Source organism: Gobio gobio, assembly GCF_949357685.1.
Source record: "Gobio gobio genome assembly, chromosome: 9".
Classification (NCBI taxonomy): domain Eukaryota; kingdom Metazoa; phylum Chordata; class Actinopteri; order Cypriniformes; family Gobionidae; genus Gobio; species Gobio gobio.
The window spans coordinates 55,658,205-55,681,368 of NC_137115.1; the positions used below are offsets into that span (position 1 = coordinate 55,658,205).

At 39.5% G+C, this 23,164-nt stretch overlaps 1 protein-coding gene across 6 annotated transcripts in view; it reads right to left on the minus strand.

Annotated features, from left to right (window-relative positions):
• Positions 1 to 620: 620 nt before the first annotated feature.
• pkma (pyruvate kinase M1/2a) overlaps positions 621 to 23,164 on the minus strand; it is a 44,586-nt gene continuing 22,042 nt past the window's right edge. For 3 of the 6 annotated variants that reach the window (XM_079825830.1, XM_079825833.1, XM_079825834.1), the window contains exons 2-11: positions 20,569 to 20,747; positions 18,810 to 18,901; positions 16,764 to 16,895; positions 14,669 to 14,855; positions 13,598 to 13,868; positions 13,371 to 13,521; positions 12,484 to 12,636; positions 9,188 to 9,354; positions 5,572 to 5,753; positions 621 to 1,428 (exon numbers count right to left, since the gene is read on the minus strand). In XM_079825830.1, the coding sequence (XP_079681956.1) occupies positions 1,322 to 1,428; positions 5,572 to 5,753; positions 9,188 to 9,354; positions 12,484 to 12,636; positions 13,371 to 13,521; positions 13,598 to 13,868; positions 14,669 to 14,855; positions 16,764 to 16,895; positions 18,810 to 18,901; positions 20,569 to 20,747 (1,621 nt within the window). In that variant the 3' untranslated portion in view covers positions 621 to 1,321. Of the gene's footprint in view, positions 1,429 to 5,571; positions 5,754 to 8,787; positions 8,955 to 9,187; positions 9,355 to 12,483; positions 12,637 to 13,370; positions 13,522 to 13,597; positions 13,869 to 14,668; positions 14,856 to 16,763; positions 16,896 to 18,809; positions 18,902 to 20,568; positions 20,748 to 23,164 lie in introns of all 6 variants that reach the window. The other 3 variants (XM_079825829.1, XM_079825831.1, XM_079825832.1) reach the window with 1 other exon arrangement.

The window sequence follows — 23,164 nt, forward strand, 5'->3', positions numbered from 1 at the left end:
TCTGAAGTTACAGTAGATCAGTTGGAAAATACAGTTTTGCTCCACTTCAGCATATTTAGATTTTTTTTTAGAGATTTCTAAAAGACAATAAATTGGGGTTTCATTTGATTAAAAATAAACTAAAATAGAGGCACCGTACCATAGAGGGATATTCATGCACGGTGTAAAAAAATATTTATAAAGTTAGTTATCAGGTCGGCTTAATTGAGTTCATTGAAATGAAAAATTTGAGCTAATATAATGAACATTTGAGAATCGACATCTCCCTTTATTAAAAGATTTTGTAAGCATATTGCGTTTTATTTGTAATAATGCAGTGAAACATGCCAAATTGTGCTTTTTCATGATTTATCTATTTATGTGTTTCAGATACAATAATATTGAGTTTCTATTTATTAAACCAATTTCCTTCATCGTATTACCTCATTTTTAATTTCAATGTACTCCATTTTAAGGCAACCAGGTAATATTTATATGCATGACTGGTTTTGTTGTCCAATAAAATAAAGTGTTACCAAATTTCTTTAGGACTGGTCATATCTTTTTAGGTCAGTTTTTATGTCACACTAGCTTCTAGTACTCCAGATATCAGACGCGCAATAATAAAACAGAAGTCCGGACAGGTGCTCGTCTCCTTTATTAATTCAGTCTTCAGTAATACAACACTTCAGATGATACTATAGTTTACTCTTACAGTTAGAAGTACATCTTGCACCCTAGCGACATGAAGCAGGTTGATCTAAACACACACACACACACACACACACACACACACACAGGAGCAGCAGAGAGGAAGGACATGAACTGGAGAGATGGTTGGGAATGTGACCGTTGCTGCTCATCTCTCACTCTCTTACTCCACTCAAACACACACACATGAGCCGGACATCCCAATGTCGACATTTCGGAAAAATATATACTGTAGCACATTGGATGCCTCGTCCCAAATACACCGGTCTAGTGCAACACAGAAATGTAACATCATTAGGAGTGATGGTGCAAATACAGCGCACTACAAATAAATCTAGGGTTACGCGTGAGCCGTTAGTTTTTGAAAGCTGCGGTTTGTTCACTCACGACCCATCCAGGCATGCAGACAGACAAGCACACAGATGGTGTGTGTGTGTGTGTGACCGCTCAACTAACAACCGTTGATAAACGTGTGCCATCGAGACAGGAAAAGAAAACAATAAGTGAGAACGTCTAAGTGTTGATGGTCCACTGGCCTGTGTGGGTGGAGCCTCACTTCTGGAAAGCCTGCTGGAGTTGGGGATGGGGGTGTGTGTGAACCGCAGAGGAGTGTGTGACGGTCCTGTGGTGCTTATGGCACTGGGACGACACGCATGGTGTTGGTGTAACCGGAGCCTGGACGCCAGCCGGTCAGCACGATGACCACATCACCGGTCTTGAAGAATCCACGAGCCTTACCTGAGGGAGACACAAGAGGGGTTGATATGAACAAGTGCAAAGGGTGAAAGGAAAATGATGGATTTTTTCATCCATGCAAATACTTGTGCCTAGTGTTATTTTCGTTAACAACCTTTGTATCCGTGACTAAGACGAGACGACATGACAAAAGGCTTTGAATGATAGCTGTGACTTTATCAACATGCAATATCTTTGACGAAAAAAGACGAGACTAAGGGCGTTTTCACACCTGAAAGTCCGCACCGAAGTTCATGTTTTGATACTTTTTATACATTCGGTTAGTTTTGGTTTGGTTTCACATTGCAATTATGTGAGCGCACTAAAGAACTGTACATGACACACTTATGTCCACTCGTCTTCATCTATGTGGGCGGCATCTGGACACTGATTGGATTGTAAACGGATGTGTCTTTGACAAGAATGAATGAACAGACGCATATCGTTGCCACTATTGAACAGTGAAGCATTGCTGGACTATTTTCTTTTCGTTACGTTTAAAAGTGGACATTTCAAGCTTTATATTCACATATTTCTCATGTTTGTGAGACGAGTCGCTGCTGAGTTTGAGACGCGCTCCAGTTCATGTGCAAAGCATGTGATCGCTCCCGCGATTATTGTCTGCTATAGACTATTTGCTTCTTATTTATTAAATCCAGGCAATTCTCTGATTAAACGTTGATTAAAATTAAGATAAAATTTATACAAAACGAATTCCCATTAAAGAAAGGCTTTCTAAGCAAAATCATACAAAATTTCGTTCAAAATCATTTCTGACCTTCTGTCTTCTGACATATTGCACATATTTTCACTTTTCATAATCAATGAGGCCTAGATTGAATTTTAAAACAACATTATAATATTAAACATAAACAGGAACTTCCTGTAAATGGTCTGAAAGTACGAACCGTACAGAAAATGCTTTCACACTAGAAACGAACCGAACCTTTGTTCAGTTTGATCCGGACTGAGACGACCTTTTCGTCGGACCAGATTTCGTCTGTTTGGTCCGGACCGTGGTTAGGGGGAGGTTTCACACCTGTCATTTTAATTCGGACCAAACTTAAAAGTCCGAAAATCCGGACCAAACAAGGTAGGTGTGAAAGCGCCCTAAAGCACCATCCGCACGGGATTAGTATTATCTGGGGACCTCTGGTGATTTGTAATAATTGCAGAGAATGTCTGTGATCTTAATCCTGTCCAAATCGGCCATGTCTGTAATTTGTAAAGTAAAAATTCCCCCGCAAATTACCGATGATATTTCGCCAAACACAGAGGTCCTGTGATAATATTAGTCCCGTGCGAATCGGCATCTCTGTGATTTGGCGGATTGTATTTTTTGCAAGGTTTTTGTTTCCTGTGTGCATTTCCATCTATATCTTTCACGAAGAATGGAGCTAGGCTGCATATAATGTGCACCGTTATGAAGTCCCGTGCGGATTATACTTTCACTTTAGAATGAGCACCAATATGGGAGTAAATTGCTTGAATGGTGTGTAATATTATTCTTAATGAAAAACACAAAAACAGAACATATGACAAACTCACTTAAATGGGCGCTTTTACATTTACCTTTGAAACTGAATCTGCCGCCGTATATTGTTGTTATTATATTGCTCAGTTCAGTTTTTAATTGTAGCGTCTGTTCTCTAACTGAACTAAATTATTTGTATTACTATAAAACAATCAAAATGATATCGATACGACTGTTTATAATTTCATAAAGCTATCTATAGCCTAATGAAAAACATGTACAAGTCTTGACATCATATCCGGGAGATAAGTCAGTAAAATCACAGGCTTGTTTATCCCGTGCGAATGCGCCACGCAAAAATTCAGTTGTGGGGGTGTCATTTCTAAATCACACGAGGTCCCCAGATAATAACCAATCCAGTGCGAATAGGGCTTAAAAAACAAAAACTTGACCAAAATCACTCTCTGGTTTTGTCGGGGGGGTTGGGGAGGAGCGTTCATGCTTGAGGTTGCTTGAGAGCTTTTCTGTTACAAGAACACGCATTATATCCGCTGTTTTACTTCAAAGTTGCAATCGGGCAACCCTGTGCACGCGAGCTCTCTCAAAACAGCCAATAAACAAGTGCAGCATTTCACCAATCGTCATTTGAGATGTTCTGCTTCTGTCTGGTGAGTCGTGAGAGAACACACACCGACTAGGAGCCGTTTGTGCGACTAAACCTGCCATCAAACCTTCTCAGTGATGAACTGTTATAAATCTTGGATCTCTGGACTATTTGCGATTTGTGTTTGCTGGATCACGGAGTGTGTGTGTGTGTGTGTGTGTGTGTGTGTGTGTTCCCGGTCATGAGTGGAAACCGCAGGCGGTGAGTGAAACTGCATCAAATGTGTGTGTTTTGTTGGCAATCAGTGTGTAAGTGCATATAATGTGAACAACACCAACGTTTAGTGAATCGAGAGTTATCCAGGGTGTGTGTGTGTTCGTGAACAATGTTCCCTAATTTCTTTTCTCGCTGAGAAAAACTTCTCTATTGGGCGGACATTGTAGTCAGCCGAGCAAAAACATTCCTTACCTGTACAGTGCACGTAAACACACAAAAAGTGGTTTCATGCAGCTTAACTTTAATGTGCCATTTCTATTTTATTTAACCATCGATGTAACTTAGCGATATATAAAAATAAAAAAAATTTGAATAAAGGCCTTTTGTAAATATACCCGTTTATTGTATTCTGAACGAAAACAATGCTCATGATGCACGGTTTCAGTCTGCTTTTGGCATCATGCTGACACCAATGTCATAGCACTGAATCTGCAGTAGCACATGATCATGGATGAACAACACCGTGTCAAAGACCTATCGGTAAGCCCCGGTAATAGCAGTTGAGTATCAGTTGCGCTGAGACCGGAACTCGGACATCTTTAGGTTTCAGCACCATAGAGAAACATTGGAAAACCCGAAGCTCTCATCGGTTTGATGGTGTTTATGCTACAAAAATGCTCAAATGTCGTGCCTGAGGAACTGTAACACTGACTCCAGGGATCCTGAGAGGATTTTCTGTTTGTCAAACTCTTACGATTAAAGTCCCTGCTAACATACAAACCGTAATAACTAACTGTTCTCACGTCATGTAACACTGTAGGTCAAAAACAACATTTCAGTGCCTCTCCATATTAAACTGGTTATATGTCAATTAATTTAATTTTAGATATGTTTAAGGTCTACATTATCTGTCCTAAGGAGGACTCATATTTTGATGGGCATTATAGTCTACGGTTGTGAAAGGAAGAGTTTATCGGAGTTGTTTTGCAGATACAAAGTTTACCAGTTATTAACTGCACCCTCGAAAACTCATAAGCTCTGTGTATATGTTGGTTTACTGTTAGATGTATGAGTGTTTTTGTGTAATTTGCTGTGTATGTTAATGGTAATGCAACGGAGAGTTTGTGAATGAGACGTTAATGCGCACTTCTTATGCTTTGTTTGTTCAGCTCTTACGATGATTTTTTGGAGTGAAAAAGGACAAACTTGATAAACCATCAGTAAAGTTTGTCCATCATTCAGACGGGATATACGCTACAATCTGTGTCCAAAAACATCTCAGGATAAGGTTTTCACACTGACAGCTGTCATTGTAAGATATAGCAACTCTGTTTGTCCGTCCGAGTTAGCAACAGTAACTAAGGGGGGCGGGGCTTACCGATAGGTCAATTGTGTGTGTATTTGACCATTTAGGCTGAAATAAGCCTCGGAAAAGAACGGTGTTACTCGCAGGCTGTTTATGAAGTGGATTTGTGCGTGTGAAACCTGTGGGAATGAGTAAAAATGTGTGAAATTCAGGCCTTGTAACACCAACACGATTCAAGCGGAGCGAACGAGACAAGTGAGAGGCGGCGTGTGTGTGTGTGTGTGTGTTAACTGGCTGTCAGAGAGAGTTTCTGCAGTATCGATAAACTGATAGCAGTGACGCGCAAAGTATTAGAGCCATTTCAGATACTTCAGTATTGATATGTATCGAAAAAAATCTATATTTCTGCATGTGTTTGTGTTCAGAACGACTTGACGGATCCTCGTCGTTTAGTGTGACGTCTAGTTTACTCGCCAACTATTAACAAGTCAATGATTTCAGTTATTGTTTTGTAGTTGTTCCAGCGTTTAGGAACATCTGTCTTACCGACTTCCATGGCAAAATTGACCCGCAGGTCCACATCCTCGGCCCACACGTCATTAGAAGTGTTGTTGTAGAATATGGGGAAGATGCCGCGGTACAGATGGGCCTGGCGGGCCGTCTGCTCGTTACGGGTCACGGCTATGATTGGGGCGCGGGGCCGGTACCGGGAGATCAGATGAGCAGACCTGGAATATCAGACAGGAGCGTTAATGAAAGCCGGGAAAAGAATGGAGAAGATAAAAATGATGCAGAATGTTCTGAGGATTCCAGCAGACACGTCTTACTCTTTCAGACACTCACTAAAAGATAACAGGGTCAAGGACAGACTCACCTACACTAGCACAAACAGAGACATGTGACCAAATCAAATTACTGACAGACAGTGAAGCTAAAACCCTACTCCATTCTGTTCACTCTGCTCTTACACACACACTTATAGATCTCACTCACAGACATTCAGGGGAAAGGGGTCAGGGAATGAAGATCATTTAAATCTGACAGATTACTGACAGACAGTGAAGCTAAAACCCTACTCCATTCTGTTCGCCACACACACACACACACACACACACACACACGAAAGGGGTCAGGGAACGAAGTTCATTTAAATCAATGTTATAATCTAATTTAATTTGCATCTCTATTCTGCTTTTAGTGAACACAGAAATAATTTTTCTCTGAGATGATGGACAACTAATGTATGATGTTAGTAAAATCAGCAGAACCCCCTAAAATTTTTTTTTAATATTATTTGGGGGGGGGGGGGGGGGGGGAATCCTACTTTGATTTGTTTTTCCTCTTTTTTTTATAAATGCATTTACTTTTATTCAGCAAGGACATTAAATTGAGCTATTAAAGTTTAATAGAATATGAACTTTGATTAAACAATATCGAATTTTTTTTAATTAAAAATGAATCCGTTTTTACATTTGAATTGATCAAGTAGAGCGAGATTCACTCACACCCTGTCCTTTCCTCATGCAAGCGCGCGCCCGTTGTGCTTTCACACTGGCAGTGTTTGTCGCGCTCAGGTGAATCGCGGCTCGTGTATTGCAAATACAGACGAATATCGTCCATTGTGTCCCCTTTCCAGTGTTCTTCCCTGACCTGTCTGTCTTTGTGCTTTGATTTATGATGGGCAGTATATCTGCTGCGAATGCGACCCTGTCCCCCTCTGTCCAAAACACATCATATAACACGCTGTATATAGGCAGTTTACATGATAAAAGTAACATTAAAGTGAAGATAAGCCTCTTGTTTTATTTCAGTCAGTGCTGTTTCAACTGGATAAAATCATTGAGACTTGCAGCTTGTACTGAGACCTCTGTGCCGAACTCCAACACTTCTCACGGGCTGTTTAACAAGTGGTCATGTGATCGAGACACTCAGCAAGTAAACATTTGTGAGCCACGAACAAGTAGCGCGGATTCGTTCTGCTTTTGCCGTGTTTCCCTGGCCTGAAATCTAGTACTGCCACCTTGTGTTGACATTGTGAAACTGCACGATTTGTAAATTATGCGTGGCGGGCCACAGATTAAATGTTTTAATGGACAAGCTGCGGGCTATTTGAAATTCATCCCCGGGCCAAATATTATATATATATATATATATATATATATATATACACATACACACAGGTTAAGGAGAAAAAAGTCTATTTGTTTTATTACAATACTCTCTTTATTTTACTTATACTTAAAACATTACTTTAAAACTTTAAACCCTTGTACACATTCCTAGTGTATTGTATAATATAAAATAAATGTATATAAAGATTAACACTGGCAGCTCAGCTGTACAGCAGCATTTAAGTATGAAATTTAATGAATAAATGTAAAAAATAAAACACTTCATAGACTTCACTATAAAATATACAATGATTCTTATTAAAGCTACTGTATTAGTTTTTCAGTCAAGAGCAGTGAGTGATTTTCTTTGTCTTTTGTTGTTGTATTAACATTTAAGGTATAGTTCACTCAAATGAAAATTCTGTCATCGAGAAATGAATACAGGTTTGGAACAACATAAGAGTGAGTAAATAATGACATCATTTTAGAGGTGAACTGTCCCTTTAAGGACAGCGTGTTCACTATAGGCTGCGCTGCTGTCAATTAAAGACCTGCGCTCATCTAATATACAGACACACGCCGATTTTACTTTCACTTTAGACATAACCGACTGTGTTTATGTTAACCTTGTGTGTATTTGACAGTATTAGCGCAGTAAGACGACTTTAATCACGTGTTTGACAGGCGTTTAGTGCGCGCGCTCGGAAAAGTGCATGTTAAAAAGCACATAAACGCATAAAGCACGCGAATGAAGGCTTTAAAACGCATGCAAATAATGAACTTTGGTGATTGTGAATAACTCTAGTGTTCTGTGAGTATAACTCCACCACTAACATGTGATGGGAATGTATGTCGTGTTCAGTATTGGGATGGAGGAAAATTATAAAATTTGTAGAAAAATAATTAACTAAATGCAAAACCAGAAAAAAAGCAATTCACAACCGCGTATTGAACCGTGAATGCCGTACCGAACGGTTCAATATTATATTGAGAATTGTGGCATCCCTAATATATATAATCAAAAGATTAAACGCGATTTAAATCACATCCAAAATAAAAGTTTGTGTTTACATAATATATGTGTGTGTACTCTGTTAATTATTATTTATATATAAATACACACACAAGCATGTATATATTTAAGAAAAAAAATATTTTTATATATAAAACATTTATATATAAAAAATATTTTTATATATAAAACATTTATATATATTATAGATTATATAAATGTATATACACATGCACATATTTCTTAAATATATACATGAATGTGTGTGTATTTATATATAAATAATAATTAACAGAGTACACACACACATATATAATGTAAACACAAACTTTTATTTTGGATGCAATTAATCTTTTGACACTCCTAATAATATAAATATATATATATATATATAAAATTTGTTTAGATATTTTAATATGGTCTATTGGTGAAGTAGTATCGATCACTGTTATGGGGGGATAACATTTATCAGGGATATTTAGACCCCCCTGCAAACAAATATAAAATAAATAAATATGAATTTAATAAATAAATATATGAGAGCGAGGGAGGGTGGGAGGGGTCACATGCATTATATTCCAGCCCTTTTGTCTCACCTGTCCCATGCTGAACTCTCACCTCAGGCCCCTCCCCTCTTACCTGCCAGTCTTGGTGAGCACGATAATGCCACTGGCGCGGCACTTGAAGGAAGACTCGACAGCGCCAACAGCTACAGCATCTAAAGGATCACGTGTCAGAAGGCAGGAGCGCCTCAGCTCATCAAACAGCTGCCTGTGGAACATGGCTGCCTCTGCCTCACGGGCAATCTGACAGCGCCGCCCGGTGGAGGGAGGGGGAAGGACGAGTTAAACACAATCATACTGACAACCACTCAGACAGAGAGAAACAGAGACACACACGGACTGGACTATCGTTAACATTGACTGTGCCTTGTGTCTCTGATTTCTCCCTCTCTTCCAGTCCTCTCCTGTCCCTGCTCTTCCTACTTCCTGACTGTGCCGAGCTGGTTTTCCTCATCGCTTCCATGCCGCCCGCCTACCTTCCGGACCCAGTGAGGACTATAAACGCAGAGGCCAGGATTTTAAAGGAGGCCTCCACGGCGCCAATGGCGATGGCCTCGGCGGGGTCGGTGGAGTGGCCCAAACAGCGCCGCAGGTCCTCAAACACCTGCCGATGGAACATGGCCGCCTCTGCCTCACGAGCGATCTGATGCAGCCAGCGCACAATACGAGAGGTGTGCGAAACACACACACACATAAATGAAGAAAAGAGGTGAGGAGGAGAAGGAAAGAGGAAATTAATGTAGGTGTTAGTACAGAAGGAAAGGTTAGTACAAAAAAAACAAAATGAATATTAGAACACATCCACACTCTCACAGTCAATTATTGCAAATTAATATCAATTACAGTGAAACCACCACCATTAAACCATGAATATTATTTGAAATATGGACATTTAAAGGGTTAGTTCAGACCTCCGTTCATCTTCAGACACAAATGAAGATATTTTAGTGTAAATCTGATGCTCTGAAAGGCCTCCATTGGCTCAATGGCACTTTACACTCTCAAGACCCTTAAAAGACACTAAAGACGCCGTTACAAAGTCCATCTCACTACAGTGGTTCTACAATAACTATAAATCGGCGAGAATCGTTTTGTCCGCAAAAAAACCCTAAATAACGACTTACATAGTGATGACGATTTCAAAACACGTCATCATGAAGCTTCGAAGCGTTATGAATCAGTGAGTCGATTCAGCAGTTTGACACGCGATCCGAATCATCATTCGACTCACTGATTCATAACGCTTCGAAGCTTCATGATGACGTGTTTTGAAATCGTCATCACTATGTAAGTCGTTATTTAGGGTTTTTTTGCACATAAACTATTCTCGCCGATTTATAAAGTTATTGTAGAAACACTGTAGTGAGATGGACTTTGTAACGACGTCTTTAGTGTCTTTTAAGGGTCTTGAGAGTGTAAAGTGCCATTGAGCCAATGGAGGCCTTTCTGAGCATCAGATTTACACTAAAATATCTTCATTTGTGTCTGAAGATGAACGGAGGTCTGACGGGTGTCCAACCACATGAGGGTGAGTAATTAATGACAGAATTTACATTTTTGGGTGAACTAACCCTTTAATAAAACAATGACCAGTGTCAGACTGAAACGGATTTGTGATGAAGAAATCATGCAGTGGTTAGTAGAACATGCAAGTCAAAAAGAAGAAGAAACGCTGAGCACATGACAGGAAATCATGCTGGTTTTTCAGAAAGCTTTGAGCTCGTTCTCAAAACAAAACAAAAATGAGCCAGCTTCAAGAAAATATGTTTATAGGTTTGTTAAAGCCATATTTCCAACTTCAGGATGACTGGGCAAACGTGCAAACCTTGAGCACAATGCAGGAGATGAACAGGTTTAACAAGCTGATCAAGAGCCGGCAGAGAGAAAGGGTCTTAAGGCTGTTGTCTGTAACTGACCCTGACACAACTGAGACAAACCAGTGAAGGCAAAACACACATGCGAATGAGAGAATGAAGTCATGAAGGATGCTGTGGCATTACAGAAAGATTACGGGTTAAAAACACAACATACAGTGGGGTCTGAGAGGACTCAAGTTTTTGAAAACATAATTCTGCATTAATTCTAGGTGATTAATCAAGGTAATTGAGTGACATCCGCTTTGTACATATACTAAAACACTCAAATTGGCCGGTTTTCCACATGAATCGTCACGGTGACCCGTCAAAATAAAAGTCCAGTTTAACTTGACAGAAATATATTGCTATTGTACAGTATAATGTATGTCTTAATGCATTACTACTACCACTATACTACTACCACTATTACTACCACCACCACCATACCCACTACTACTACTACTACTACTACTACTACTACTACTACTACTACTACTACTACTACTACTACTACTACTACTACTACTACTACTACTACTACTACTACTACTACTACTACTACTACTACTACTACTACTACTACTACTACTACTACTACTACTACCACTACTACCACTACTACCACTACTACTACCACCACCACCATACCCACTACTACTACTACTACTACTACTACCACCACGGTAACACTTACAATAAGGTTTCATTAGTTCATGTATTAACAAACATTAACTAACTGAGAAATACATTTGTTACTATATTTGTTAATCTTTGTTAACGTTAGTTAATGCTGTTTGTGGTTTGTTCATGTTAGTTCACACTGCATTAACTAATGTTAACAAGATTAATAAATGCTTTATAAGTGTTTATTCATGTTAACTAATGAACCTTGTGCTACCACTACCACACTGCTACTACTACTACTACTACTACTACTACTACTACTACTACCACCACCACCATACCCACTACTACCACTACAATTATTAAAACTTTATTTATTTTGAAAGGAATAAACAATTAATTGTTTTTTAAATGTTTTCCTTTTAACAGTAAACCGGTGTTGTGCAGCCAAAAAAATGAAAGGGTTTATTTAAATTTAATTTGATTAAAAATAAATTGTTTTATGCCTTCATTTGATTACCAGAAAAACACAACAGAATCTCTAAATAAAATTTAAAAAACACATTTCATAAGGCCCTATTATTGTAAACAAATTAAGTTTTTTTTTTTATTAATTCAATTAATTAGACATGCTTTTGATTAAAACATTCAAATGGGATCCAGAAAAAAATAAAATGGGGGGCAGAATTTGGGAATAAATAAAACTGATTTCATAGGGCTCTAAATTCTCAAACAGCTTGAGTCTCGAGTAACGAAACGAGTGTCTTAATGTTGTGTGTATTTGACCGTTTATTGGGACCGTTTGACCCATAAATCTGCATTTCATATTTTTTGTTTGTATATGCTGTCAATTATAGTTCTTGAAAAAAATCTGAATTGGTAAAATCGGTATCAGCAGGTCACATTAAAAATTTAATCGGAATCGGCCGAGAAAATTGCAAACCGGTGCATCTCTATTTTTGACAGTTCACTCAATGTTATGCTCATGATATAACATGCAATAGATTCATCAAACAATAAATGCAAGCTTCACATTTCTGCTTCTCATGTCCAACAGACCCCACAGTAAGTGTTTTACTGTACACACAACTCCCTTTGCCTTTACAGAGACAAGAGACATTTATTTTTATTGGTGATCGACAGCATGCCGTTGTATTTAACCCGTAAAATTCCTTTTAATTAGTATTTTTAAGATGAGAAAGTTATGCATGAATAAAAACGTCAGGTACTAAAATGTTTAGCTGTCTAACAGTGTTAGTGTGTGTGTGTGTGTCAGTAGGGGGCGCTCTCACCATGTGCTGTGTGCGCACGGCCTCCACAGGATAGTCTCCTTTAGCGGTCTCTCCACTCAGCATGATGCAGTCTGCCCCATCCAGAACCGCATTGGCCACGTCGCTGCCCTCGGCACGGGTAGGACGAGGCTTCTTGATCATGCTCTCCAACATCTAGAAACACACCAGACTTGAGTGGGCTTGAGAATAGTGCCAGTAGTAACGGTTAGATATTTAGAGATCGTTTTAAACCTCTGGGGTACTTCATTTATGGGTCACACTCGGGACCTTCGGGACAAAAATTACTCCCATAGGAAATTGGCAAAAATATGAAAATTGTTTTTTTGTGCATACAATCTACAAATCAGCCAGGATGCAGAAAAAAAAGGACTCAACAGTGAAGGAGTGAATCTCGAAAACGTCAAGAGTGCAAAACAGACAAAAACACACACAAACAAATGAACGCGTGCCATTCCAAAAGCTAATTGTGTTTTTGTGAGTTTTTTTGTCTGTTTTGCACTCTTGATGTTTTAGAGATCTTCACTGTTGAGTCCTTTTTTTCTGCATCCTGGCTGATTTGTAGATTGTATGCACAAAAAAACTATTTTCATATTTTTGCCAATTTCCCATTCATTTCCTATGGGGGTCATTTTTGACCCGAAGGTCCTGAGTGTGACTTTTTTTTACGACCACTTAGACTTTTCAGATCCTGTCCCCAATTTTTTAGGGTGTTCGTATACCAAGTACCAATAAAGTCACCGAGTTTCGGACCATTCCGATGAAGCTACGATTTTATTTATTTTTTTATAAAACGCTTCGGGTCATTTTTGACCCGAAGTACCCCAGAGGGTTAAAGAAGCACTTTGCACATAAACTGTAACAGTGGGCCTATTTAAATAATCACAGACCTGTGTGGCACAGATGATCGGCTTTCCCGCCTTGTTGCAGCGACCAATCATCATCTTCTGGGCCAGGAACACTTTTTCCGTGGGGATTTCAATACCCAGGTCACCACGAGCAACCATGATTCCATCACTGGCCTCCATGATCTCATCAAACCTGCCGAATAAAGGTAAGACATTCAAATCGTTTTCAAAATCGCATATTGAATACGGAACGGGTTAAATCCACTCACTTGCGCACACCCTCGTGGTTCTCCAGCTTGCTGATGATCTTGATGTTTTTGCCCTTCTCTCCGAGCACCTTACGGACCTCATGCACATCAGCTGCCTTGCGGATGAAGGAGGCAAAGACCATGTCGACTCCCATCTCTACTCCGAACAGCAGGTCCTGGATGTCTTTGTCTGAAACTGCAGGTAGGTCGACTGCGGCCCCCGGCAGATTGACACCCTTCTTACTTCCCAGAGTTCCTCCATTCTCAATTTCGCATATCAGATAGTCTGAGCCTGTGTGTGTGTGTGTGAGAGAGTGAGAGAGAGAGAGATATTATTCATTAAGCCCTTCCACAGTGTCTACACCAAGCGGCTCCTCCCTCAGTTTCTCTTGAAGCCAATACAGAAGTGTCCATATTTCCATATTTAATATGGTCCAGCTCACCAAGACTGGCAGGTAAGAGGGGAGGGGCCTGAGGTGAGAGTTCAGCATGGGACAGGTGAGACAAAAGGGCTGAAATATAATGCATGTGACCCCACCCTCCCTCGCTCTCATATATTTATTTATTAAATGAATATTTATTTATTTTATAATTATTTGCTTGTTTGCAGGGGGGTCTAAATATCCCTGATAAATGTTATCCCCCCATAACAGTGATAGATACTACTTCACCAATAGACCATATTAAAATATGGAAATATGGACACTTCTGTATTCCATATTTTATTCAGTGTTAATTTCGTTGACAAATAATTTGTCATAATTTTCATCAACAACCTTTCAAGTGACAGTCGTTATGTAATGCTTAAAGTATTACAATTGAACTAAACTCGTTAGATTTGAGTCAACTAAAAACAATTGAGGTGACTAAAACATGACAAACTAAATGGCATTTTAGTCAAAAGACTAGGACTAAAACTAAATCAAAATTTGCTGTCAAAATTAACACTGATTTTATTGCAGTCTATGGTCTACACTAGAGGTGACCAGCGTTAAACCACAGATTAATGAATTATAAACTTCTCTCACTGATTTATCCATTCATTTGATTACTGGGTCTCCAAAGATAGACGGGCACAAATCCTTCACTCACCGATCTCTTGGACCTGGAGAGAAATGAGTCCATCATCAATGTAGACTTTACTGCCCACTTCCACCACCTTGGTGATGTTCTTATAGTCGAGCCAGAGGGTTTCCTCATCACAGTTATCCATGAAAGAATCATCCAAGGTCACTTTGATCGTATTTCCCTTCTTCAGCTCGACCTCAGCCGTGCCACTCTGGAGGAGCAGATGCAAAAATTGCAGTATTAATACTAGTAACATCAATCGATTTTAAAAAAAATTAAGCGCTTTTTTAACATTTTTACATTTTTTCAATGTACATTTATGAAATGCACTTTCTGTGAAGCTGCTTTGAAACAATGTGTATTGTGAAAAGCGCTATACAAATAAATTTGAATTGAATAGTAATACTTTCACAGTTACTCTCCAAATTAATGTAGAAACAACTTAAAGACGGTGTAATTTACATATTTATTGTAATGGCATCTTTTTATGGAGTCACGTGACTAAAACCAAAATAACTGACATGGGAAATTACATCGGTTAGAGGTTCTGAATTTCGGTTTGGATTACTTTGATTAATCGTCCAGCCCTATGTTCAAGCGCAAAAGATCTAGATTCTGGCGTGTCTTTGTGCGTTATGTGTGTGTCACATTAGTCAAGGGGTGTGTCTCAATCAGCTCCCTAGTTCCCCCACCTAGGAAGGCAGGAAGTGGATTCAGACGTACTCAAGACGTTCACAGACAGCACCTTCTCTTTTGTCTTGTCGCACTTGAATGGCTTAAAAGCATTTGCATGAATGAGAGTGATCATATAATTAGGGCTGTTATCTCCCAGTCGATTAGTTGATACGTTCTGGCTCGACCAAAATTCTGATCGGTCGATTTTTTTTGCCGCGTTCATTTGATCAGGTGGAAAGCACTAATTGCTAATGGGGGTGTTTTCAGAGCACTTCCACTTTCACTTCTTTTGGATTAGCCCAACCCACTGGAGAAGAGAGACAGATATAAGTTACGTTAGGCTGTATATTATTTATTTAATTGTGTGAGCGTTTTCCTAGTCAGTCCTCTTCTACCATGTCAACAAAGACATCGGCAGTGTGGCAGCATTTTTTAAAAATAGAAAATGGGAAAAAAGTCAAATGCAAATTTTGCAAGCAACAGTCAACGACAAACATGTCATATCACCTAAAGACGGTAAGCTAACTTGTCTGCGTTTTATTATTGTGCAAACTGCAAATTTATTTCTAGTATTATTTATTGGATTTGGGCACTTTATTATTTTGTTTTTTATTTGGAGCCTAATGTGCAATGTGCTGTTTGTATTAGTTTTAAGCCTATGCTTTATTTTTCGGTTATGCACTTTAATTTCGTTTCTGCTCTTGATCTGGCTTGTTTCATAAATATTCCTTTTTTATTAAAGTGGACGTGCCTTTGTGTTTAAGAGTAAAAGCTTTAAGTTAATAGTCTATTCGCGTCTCAGCTGCGAAGCTGAGCTGATCCTGTGTTCGAGCTGCACAGAGCGGCTGAAATGATAGTGTCTGTCAGTTATTATAAAACATATGACAAAAACTATTGTCTAAATTATGTTGCATATCCCTCAAAAGTTCTTGTGATGATATCACTAGTTGACAACATAGCCTATGATTTCCGAAAATATAGTACTATGATGACAGACTCGTGTGTCAGACTAAATAATCAGGTCAAAAACTATTTAATATACTACAAATAGCCTACTAGTTTATGTTTATTTATAATTCATTTAGGCAGACGTAATTTTTAGTTGAAACTTTCAGGATTTCAGTCCACCAAGATTTTCTTTGGTTGATTAAAGCCCTATATATAATGTAACGCCAGCCCAAGGATGATAGAAAAACAGATGCTGCGTTAAATATCTGTAAAACTGAACAATTAAATTGCATGCTTTAACGCAAATTGACAGCACTAATTAATACTAATAATAATTCTTGGTTTTATAGACCGAATTCTGTAGAACTATATGGTGTTGTACGATCATCACTCTTATCATATGCACTAATAACAGCTAATTCTGTAGTATACACAGATCTTGACCAGCGGGACATCTTTGCATCACCTTGTGTTGAACTGAAATGAGTAAACTCACCCCTTTAATGAGCCCGGTTCGGATTTCTGGCCCCTTGGTATCGAGGGCGATGCCCACCGGCCTGTAGTGGATGCTGCCCGGCTGGAAGCTGGCACAAGCCTCACGTACATTTTTAATGGTTTCCCCGTGATACTGAAATAGAGAGGAATTCAACACTTGTGCTTAACAAAACAACAACACACTGAATGTTGATAAACCACTGCAAACAATGATGTTCTGTGTGTAACAGCTGGTGTCACACACTTCATTATCAGGCTACGTCATTATAATCTTCCACTTGAACACGCTCACACACACACACACACACACGCATCCAAGCAACGGTCAAGGTGTGTGTCTAGACAAGCAAAACTGGGTTACACGCATACTTGTGCCGTGCACAAACGATTACACGCACTTATGCGCATGCAATGTGTGATTGGGAGACAAAGTTCATTTGGTAGAGTTTGATCTACTGATCATGCAGTAATAAACCAGGTTAGACAAGCACCTTTGATCCATGACGTTATACAGCTGTAGTACTAATCACTTTCCCTTCAGTAGCACACACACACACACACACACACACACACACACACCACACACGGGCAAACAGGCCCCCTATAGGCCTCTACACAACCTGTTTGTTTAGGAGTGTGAAATGTTTGTATAATATGGCAGAATTTGTTTAACCCAAAGCTTTCGATTAGCAGAGCCACAATATATGAGGGGCAAAATGACTTAAATCCATAAATGATTGCTCACTTCCTTTCCTCGTACTAACTAACCATGTTCACATGTTTTTCATGTAACCTTGTATTTTTAGTTTTTAGCCTGAATTAACCATTTTGGAAAGGTCTGGCAATTCATGACAGTGAATTTTACTTGCAACTCAAATTGCAGCAGATGTTTGCAACTGGAAAAGACGTTCACTGTAATTGCAAGCACTCCTCATAGCCCGAGGCTTCTGTATGAGCTATGTGTGTGTGTAAGAGAAGCGTCACCCTTTATACTGTTGAGACTTGATAAGCTCTGCTGGGAAGGAACAGATAAACTATTTATAATAGGCTCAGTGTAGATTAGGTTACACACACACACACACACACACACTCTCTCTCTGTGGCCTTTGACCCTGTAAGTTTTGTTTTTAAGCCGTGAACTACATAGGCGTTTTAGCATCATTTCTGTTATGTTGCGTTCACACCAAACGCGAATAGAGCGTCTGGAGCGAGTGATTTCAATGTTAAGTCAATGGAAAAGCGCGTTGATGTGCGTCTGGAGGTCCTGCGGCGCGATAGACGATTACGCAAGACGCTCAAATCGCGTCAAATTTGCGCAAACTGGATGCGTGCAAATGAGGCAGAATTGCGTCCAGTTCGCGCGAATCGCGAGTCTTGCGTGATACGCGCATTACGTGCGAGTGGTGCTTTTTATGCATTCACGCATTTGAACCAAATTCACGTCTGACGCCCGAGTTGAAAAATTTGAACTTTGGCGTCAATTCATGCCGCATTAACCAATCAGGAGCCTGCTCGCTGCGGTCACGTGGTAAAGTGACGAGATGAGAAACCCAGCATAATTTAAAAATACTATTATTGTGTCACAAAATGTAGTTGTAAGACTTTTTCAGGTGGGAATGTAGTTTAAAGCTCAAATCTGTGGTTTATTTATAAAGAGAGCGCCTATTTAAAAACAATGATCTTGCGTTTTCGGAGTAGTGAGATCCATATGTGTGGCTATTAATGTTTAACATATATTTTTAATGAAAATGAAAAGGGGCAGAGTGGTGTTTTATGACATGTCTCCTGGAGCGACTTGAACGCGCGTCTATTTCACGTCAAACGCTTGATTTATACACGCGTCCAATTCGCTGTGGACGTGCGAATGGATTCAAAATGTTCAAGCGTCCAACTAGACGCAATTTTGACGCTCTATTCGTGTTTGATGTGAACGCAGCATTAGAGAATGACTTGCATCCATCGACTGCGTACCTAATGCTGGACAGATATGAACAGGATTAGAGAGAGAAAGACAAGCACAAGAGTGTGTAAATAATGAAGTATGTACCTCATGTGAGCCGTGAGAGAAGTTCATGCGAGCAATGTTCATGCCAGACTTGATCATCTCCTTCAACATGTCCACAGAGCGAGAGACCGGTCCTGTGGTCACATGACACAATCACTTCCTGCTTGCTTACTCAATACGTTTCATTGAAAACAATGAAAACAATACAAGTCAGAACAAATGACAGATGTGGGAGTTTGGTAAACCGGTCTCAACTGAAACACGTCAGCGCTGAGACAGCTAAATTGACATATAATCCACCAGAGCATTCGCTGAACTGTGATCACACGGGTTGGGTACCGAACTCGGTACTTTCAAGGGCACCGACCGAATTGTGTCAGTTCTACCGAATACAGTTTCACATTAAATCAATCAGTGCCAAATGTTGGTCCCTGAGAACGCATCTGGTGATATAGACAAGTGTCTGTGAATATTAAACCGCAAAAATACTATTTAAATACGAATCCTGCATGTTCTGCGTGTCTCTGTGTGAATGTGTTTAATTTACCTCACACACACACACACTCGTGTGTGACGGTCACGTGTTTCCATCTCATACGAGGACATGAACGTTATCTCCAGAGCCGCTCTAAGAGTCACTTCATCAGCATTTTACCGTTTCATTTGAGAAAAACTACCATTATATCATAAACACAGAAACTCAAAGTTCTTTACGGCGACCCTTTAATTTATTAAATTAGACCGATATATCGCACCGATATTTTTTCCCCTGCATTATTTCCAGACAGGCGTCCACAGGGCAGCTCTCACCGTCTTCAAACTGTCTCGCTCCCCCTCGCGCATATTAATCAAAATCAATTGAGAATTGACACGATGGTAAAAGGTGGAAAGACTGAAGTTTCACGTGGAGCATTGGGAGATTTTCTCCTGAATTACGGCTGGTGTTGCTCCACAAGAGATTAAGTTCAGTGCACCTACACTCGAAAACATGCTGGGTTAAAAATAACCCAAGTTGGGTTGAAAATGGACTAACCCAGCGATTGGGTTGTTTTAAGCAAACATTTAACCCAAAAGCTGGGTCAAAACAGCCCAATTGCTGGGTTAGTCCATATTCAACCCAACTTGGGTTATTTTGAACCCAGCATTTTTTAGAGTGTAACCATTAAATGTCTAGGTTGTAAATAGTTTTAAAATGAAGTATAGCACAGTCAGTGTGCACTTTATTATGCTTGCTTGTTGATACTGTGTGTAATTATTTTATTTATGCTTAAATATTTATTTTCAGAATTTATTTTCACCACTGAACTCTTTTTTTTTTCTACCTCACCTGTTTTTACTGTTTGTTAAATATAGTTTTTTTTTTAGTTCAATAAATGTTCCTTTTTTAAATTGTAAATTTAAAATTATCATCATGATCATTGTGTCATTTTTATGATGTAAATTGAGGGAGCAAAAGCAGTATCGGCTCCAAATATCGGCTCAAGAAAATCGGCAGCCCGTATCGCTCATCGGCTAAGGCTGATGAAAAAAAAAAAAAAAAAAATTGGTATCGGCACTACAAAATCCATATCGGTCGATCCCTATTAAGTAGCTTACCATTTACGGGAAAATATTACAGTATACAATCAATAACACTTCTATAAATTACCGTTTCTTTACAGTTATTGAGGTAAACATCCCTAAAATACAGAATTTCAGGATAAAATGTGAACAGTACCCAACCCTCGTGATCACAGAAGCCTTTTGCAACTACCTTATATTTCTGCGGTGTGTGTGTGTGTGTGTGTGTGCATCCACTGACCGATGGTGCAGATGATTCCAGTGTTGCGAGCGATGGTGGGCTCAGAGTCGATGTCCAGCAAACACAGGTGCTCCAGGAAGGTGTCAGCCATGGCAGCATTGAGCTGCTGAGTCTGGATGAAGGCAGAGCCCATATCTTGAGCTTTAGTGTGGGGCATCGTGGACGAGACGGGTAATATCCTACAGACAGAGAGAGAGAGAGAGAGAGAGAGAGAGAGAGACCAATGAAATGACATCCACATGATCAATCGACTAAACTGGTGTGTCTGTGTTTAAGACTGCGAGTCTCATTCTCATGATGGACTGCTAGAGACAACGAGTGATTGAAAACCAGAGAGCATCTTGAAGATAAACAGCAGACTCGGATTTAAACTCAACAGCATAAACAGTGACAGGAACTAAAGCTATAAAAGTCTAAACGCATTTTGCTGAGAATTTAGACTCGCATAAAGTCACCCTCACGCCAGCTCCTCTGTAATACTAGGGTTGGGTATCGTTTGGGTTTTTTTCGATTTCGGTGCCAAACCGATACTTTTAAAACGGTTCCGGTGCCTAAACGGTGCCTGAACCGATACTTTTTTTTTTTTTAAAAGGCCACAAAACGAGGTGGATGACATTAAATGGCTTATTTATTTTTTATTTAAATTGAACCATTTATTAAAAGTTTAATGTATACTTAAATGTATGAATATAAATAAATACAAAACACAATTTACTTATTTACAAATTATAATTGACTTATTTACAAATTCACAGTAAAACCTAAGCCACCCAACTACAACAAGCCTAATATAACTCTTAATTACAATAATAACAGCAGTCGTCTGTATTCTTGATCTGCTACTAACCAGCTTCGAGCTTCAGCTCTTTTTTGAAATATGATCATATTCTCTGGCTAAATATTTTAGAACGCATCGCCTTAATGTTTCCATGGTGACGCGTCATGTTTCTCACATGACACACAGCAGCCGCAATAGCGCTGACAGCTCAGCTGTATCGGGTTTATTTCGTTTTTTCTTTTTATTCAAAATATTCACAAACTTCTTAACTGTGTCACGAACTATCTGATGTTCAAATGTGTGTGTGAATGTGTGTTAGTTGATCTATAAAGCGCAATGGGCGACGCCATGTTAGTTTGCGCCTCAGAATCGGATCTGTCGGATTTACAACACTTGAGATCATTCTCGTCTCACGAAATACATGAAAGTAAGTGGCCAGTGAACTGGAAGAAGAATAGAGTAAACTATATAGTTACTATATAATGTGCATGTATCTGATGTGAATAAAACACGTAACGTTAGTCAAATTATAATCGTCTGAAAGGATTGTCATTGCCGCTTTCATAGACATCAGGGTGTGTGTTTTGCTAGTAGAGCTACTTATGAGCATTTAAATTTCTGAAACCTGAAATAAACATGATGTCGTTGAAAACACTGAATAGTTGTCATGAGTTGTGATGTGACGAGCGCTGAGCGTCTGTCTCTGGCTCAGCCAAAGCGCGTTTGAATTTTGGCACCGAAATGAGGAACCGAAATCTGCGTTCTGATTCGGTCCGGTACATACCGGTTATATAAGTACCGGTGCCATATTGGAACCGGATTTCGGTACCCAACCCTATGTAATACAGAACATGTCAGCTCTGCACGTGTGTGTGTGTGTGTGTGTGTGTGTGGTATAGGGGTGTGGTGAAAAGGAATGTTCACTTTCCATGTTATGCAACAGACTCACTACGCACATATCAAGTCAATATAATACCTTCCTTTAGTTCAAGGTTCCTGAAATCCAGCCCTGGAGGGCCACAGTCCTGCTCAAACACACCTACCTGTGATCTTCTCGTAACTCTGAAGACTAGTGTGTGTGTTTGATGAGGTCAGGAACTAGGCTTCACAGGGCAGGACCGGATTTGAGGAACCTTCCTTTAGGTCTCTCTCAATATCACCCAAATCTCATGATCAAAGCAGACAGGAAGTGTAGAACGTGACCTTCACATTCACAACACATGGGCGCTGGTTAATTCTTTGGTTTATAGCTGGTAACCAGTCAGGTTTGTTTTCTGAACTCAGATGTGCACCAGCGAACTACATCAAATTACTGCATAAAATTACTATTGTTTTGTTAAGTGCAGTTACTAATAATATAACAGTGCGAGTCGTACGTCATTGGAAAAGGGATTCAACTCAGGTGGACATGCACTGCGATCACATGACACTAATGGAGTAATGCAGAGGTTTATGGTCTTTTAAGCCTTTAGGGCGAAGACACTGTACAGTGTAATCATTTCATCTGCATCCATTGCATATCGTGCCGTTTTACTTCCTTTTCCGGCTCAGAACGTCTTGGGCGGTTTCGCCAGTGTATAGTGTAAATGCAAATCGCTTTGAAAAGATGATGTAAGCGGGTCGTCAAACATAGGATATAGTCACATAATCGGAATTGTGCATCAAGACCTGCAGTGTAAATGCGACCTTTGTCCATATTTTAAGGAGTGGAAATGGCTAATGAGTCAATAAGTGCTCCTCTGACGCCATCTACTGGTTATAGTGGGCATTTCATTTTTATTTAATAAAAGTGCTTGTTTGTCACAAGCCTACACCTTT